Source organism: Diabrotica undecimpunctata, chromosome 6 (assembly GCF_040954645.1).
Source record: "Diabrotica undecimpunctata isolate CICGRU chromosome 6, icDiaUnde3, whole genome shotgun sequence".
Taxonomy (NCBI): domain Eukaryota; kingdom Metazoa; phylum Arthropoda; class Insecta; order Coleoptera; family Chrysomelidae; genus Diabrotica; species Diabrotica undecimpunctata.
The window spans coordinates 100172703-100176781 of NC_092808.1; the positions used below are offsets into that span (position 1 = coordinate 100172703).

The 4079-nt window shown below is 34.3% G+C and overlaps 1 protein-coding gene across 1 annotated transcript; it reads right to left on the reverse strand.

Moving 5' to 3' along the window:
- Positions 1-454: 454 nt before the first annotated feature.
- LOC140444541 (zinc finger BED domain-containing protein 5-like) lies at positions 455-3753 on the reverse strand. The gene is made up of 2 exons (XM_072536301.1): positions 3537-3753; positions 455-1359 (listed from the first exon to the last, which is right to left on the reverse strand). The coding sequence occupies exons 1-2, from the start codon at positions 3751-3753 to the stop codon at positions 455-457; spliced, it is 1122 nt and encodes a 373-aa protein (XP_072392402.1).
- Between the last annotated feature and the right edge of the window lie 326 nt (positions 3754-4079).

The following is a 4079-nucleotide window of genomic DNA, read 5'->3' on the forward strand; positions in this document are numbered from 1 at the left end:
AAATCGTTCAGTTTTTGAAAGATATCTGCCATAAAAGAGAGTCGGAACAACCAAGTTTTATCATACAAACGGTCTTTCAAATTAAAAGAAGTATACGAAAATGGTTGCGTTTCGATTTAATTTGAGTCTCTTACCACTCCATAACACCTGTTTCTGGGTCTACCCGTCATCAGAGAGAGTTTGTAAGAAGACTCAAAACAAATCAAAATGCACCGACTAAAAGAAGTATCTGAAAGAAACATTTGTAACTCGGCTCCAAGTTCAAATAGCCTTATTAAAGTTTTACCCCGAGACAGCCATCGCACTTCTGTATGGAGCAGCAGTGTTTTATGTTTGCTGCCATAATCTTCACACAATAATGAGAACAATCGAGATTGTAGTGGTCGTGATTTGATAAAATTAATTATTTTTACCGATTCATCCATAACTAATTTTAGATTTGACGGCATTTGTTTCATCGCTTGTCATCGCAAGTGCTTGTCATCGCAAGTGCTTGTCTATGCAGGATACAATGGCTCGAACTACAATTAGGAGCTTTATTTTTTATTCGTGACACTAGTCCTGCTATATTACCTGTCATCGCCTTGGCCACATCTGTACAAATGTCAATGCAATCGTTCCAACTCAGATTATTTTCCTCAAAAAATGTATTTATTTTATTAAAAATTTCTTTTTCGGTTGTGTTTGTGGCCAGCGGTGAACACATAAGCATGTCTTCTTCAAAAGAACTTTCATATGGATATCTCACGATAACCAGCAAGATAGCTAGACCAGCGACATCAGTAGACTCATCTATTTGCAAGGCGAATCGTGTTTTTTGTAGACGTGTAACTAGTTCTTGTTTGGTGTAGCTTGTCAGATCATGAATTCGCCGTGAAACAGTATCGTTCGATAGCGGCACAGTAGAAAGATGCTTTGCAGATTTTTTATTGAGCATATATTTTGTTATGTCTAACACACATGGTTTTATTAAATTCTCAGCGATAGTGTGCGCTTCACCTTCTTGTGCAATGTGATAGCTAACTAAATATGATGCCACTGTGGCCTTTTCATTGATAGTTTGAGTTACATGCATCATGGTTTTTTGACTTTCTTCTGACTGTTCTTTTTTACGTAGAAAAAATTCTTTATTCTTACCTTTAGACTCGGGGTGTACAGTTTCTAAATGTCGGCGCAACTTGGCAGGTGCCATGGAACTATTAGGAATCAGTTTACTACAAAGGATGCAGAGAGGTGACCCGTTGGAATCAAAAGATCCGAAACTATTATATGATTCATCATACTTCCTTTTTTTCGCCTTTGAAATCGTGGAACTTGACGTCGTTGTATAATCGTCTTGATCGGTAATTGCTGTTGTTTCTATAAATATTTTTGGCAGGCATAGTAAAATTGTACGAGGCAACTAAGTTCGACTGCGCCTCGTGAATCGTGCTACGCCGCATCAGAACAGTCGACCACAGAGACGTGTTTTGAATTTTTTTATAAATTCTCGAGGAACCCCTACAGCGGTATCGCGGAACCCTAGGGTTCCGCGGAATACACTTTGAGTATCTCTGACTTAGAGAGTAAAATTTGGCTTCCTTTATTTCGTTCACTATTGTGAGTTGTAAATCTTTCGATATAATAGAAATAAATTCATCGCATATTGTAGACAATAAATAGTCTATAGTACTGGTGCTGCAGTTTGCATATATTTTCATGTGTATGAAGAAATAAATTAAAAAACACAGATATAATTCTGAATGACCAACTTGAGACAAGTTCTCCCCTCCTCAACCTATATCATTAGAGACTATAAAGTGTAAACGCATGCCAAAAATAGATCACTTGAGAAAGGCAATCAGCCGAAACAGCTGTAGTGATAAGAGTTTAAAATAAATTTTCTGGAAGTTTTGAAAACTAAGTTTTCAGTGTTTTATTCGTACATAAAATGAAATTTCCATCAAGTAACGGTCGAATCCATCAATTATATATTATATTATTTGTTAGGCTCGATCGAATTTACACACATCTTCACTCGGTGGTATGGATTCCTGGAGCGTTCGTCCTCACTTGTCGATTTTATCAATCAACGATTCAGCATAATTTGGATTTATGTTTCAGCAATAATTGTGACTATGGTATTTTCTGTTAAAAAAAAATTAAAAAATGAAAAACCTAATTTTCGTGCCATAAATATTACGGGCCCTAGACACGTGCCTAGGTTGCCTGGGCCTTAGTCCACCCCTGCTCGAACAATAGCAATGACACCGAAACTCTTATCTTCATTTTGTTTTGTTTATTTAGAAAAACATTATATCAACTTTTATTAAATAATATATAAATAACTATTCAAATTTTTTAATTTTTTTTTGTCAGAACTCGCTCAGTTAATAAAGTTCATTTTTCTTAACTGGAGGCGATTGTTCTTCGTTTATACCTGATGCCTACTAATTTGAGCTATATGATTACATTCCTTTGGCGATCGCTTACGGAAAAGTTCTATTCAAGAGAAATTTACGCATAAATATAAATTTGGGTTCGTATAGCTATAATCAAATTTGTATGGACTGATGATAATAATCAAGTAACAGATTTCCCATTCAAATAAGTTAATTCTTAGTCTCGATAGGAATTTTGCAACAAAAACGTATATTAAATATATTAGTGGTTTAATACCCGCCTAAAGAAATATGACAAAAATCATCTGAAACCAATGTTTGAAAAATTATTTCTGTGATTTTAGTACTATGTATAAGTTCCTGGTAAACCGACTTAGGAGAAGTAAATTGTTTGTCATGTTTCAAGTTGATGATTATATGTGTATTTTGTGTGTTTTTTTTATTTATAAAGATTCTTGAACATGAAAAATATGAATAAAAACGAGTATACTTAAATATATATTTATTGCGTATAATATATATATTGCGTAAATCTTACACAAAAATAGGATTACATTTTAAAGAACCATATGAAGTTTAAGAATTGGCTAAACAATTTTTTTAATTTAGTCAACATATCTATTTCTAATTTCTGTTCATTGCAATAAAGTTTCCCATCATTTTAAAATTGGTTCTTGTGGTAAGGACACCCCTGATCTTCTGAAAAGTTTGTCACTGGGACCATTGGACATGATGTTGAAGTTTATTTCTTTTCGTTAGTTCTTTCTGTTAGAAGTTATTATACGTAGTTATCTAGAAAAAATAATAACTTTTCAATTTTTTAATGTATGCATTTACGATGTCTTCATACAAAACGTTCACAAAAATTACTAACTGTACTATTCAAAACTTACTTCAATACACATAAAGTGCCGTCCATGAAGTAACGCATAAATTCATTATTATTAGCTAAATTATCAAAATTATTTGAAATTCCCGAAACAGGTCGATTTTTGATATTAATTTACTATTTTTTCAAATTAAAATTTAATATATAGGGTGAACCACCTGGCCACTTCAGTACTTTAATTTTCTTTTTTTCCAGGTACGATGTTACTGTTTTTGTCTTATGGCACGGTGCTGAATCGTTCATAAAGGTTAAATCCTCCGATTTACCAAACCAGTCTTTGATTTGTGGCATGAGCTTCCTTTCCAGAACTTTAATATACTGATGTTGATTCATCATTCCATTCACAATGTACAGCCTCCCTGTTCCCTTACTGCTAATCACACACCATACCATGATCTTAAGAGGATGCTTTACTCGCTCCACTATGCAATCCTTGTGATATTTTTCACCGACTCGCCTTCGGACGAAGGCCGACTTATCCATGAGTATCTACACTGTAGACTCATCGGAGAAGAAATAAACCTGTGAATAAAAAAAACTCTAAGATATTTTGTTTAGGATAAAAACAGTGGTTATAGAGATTTAAACTTTAGTAATGACATAATTTACCTTATTCCAATCCGCAATTGTCCAATTTTGGTGTTCTTTGGCCCATTCCAGTCTCTTTTTCATTACTGCGATGGTCAATTTTGGTTTTTTGGCAGGGCGACATGATTTGAAACCTTGCTCAGCAAGCCTTCTGCGGACTGTCATGTCAGAAACTGGCATCCCAGCTTCACGAATAAGTTCCGTGAGTCTTCTTCTTGGCT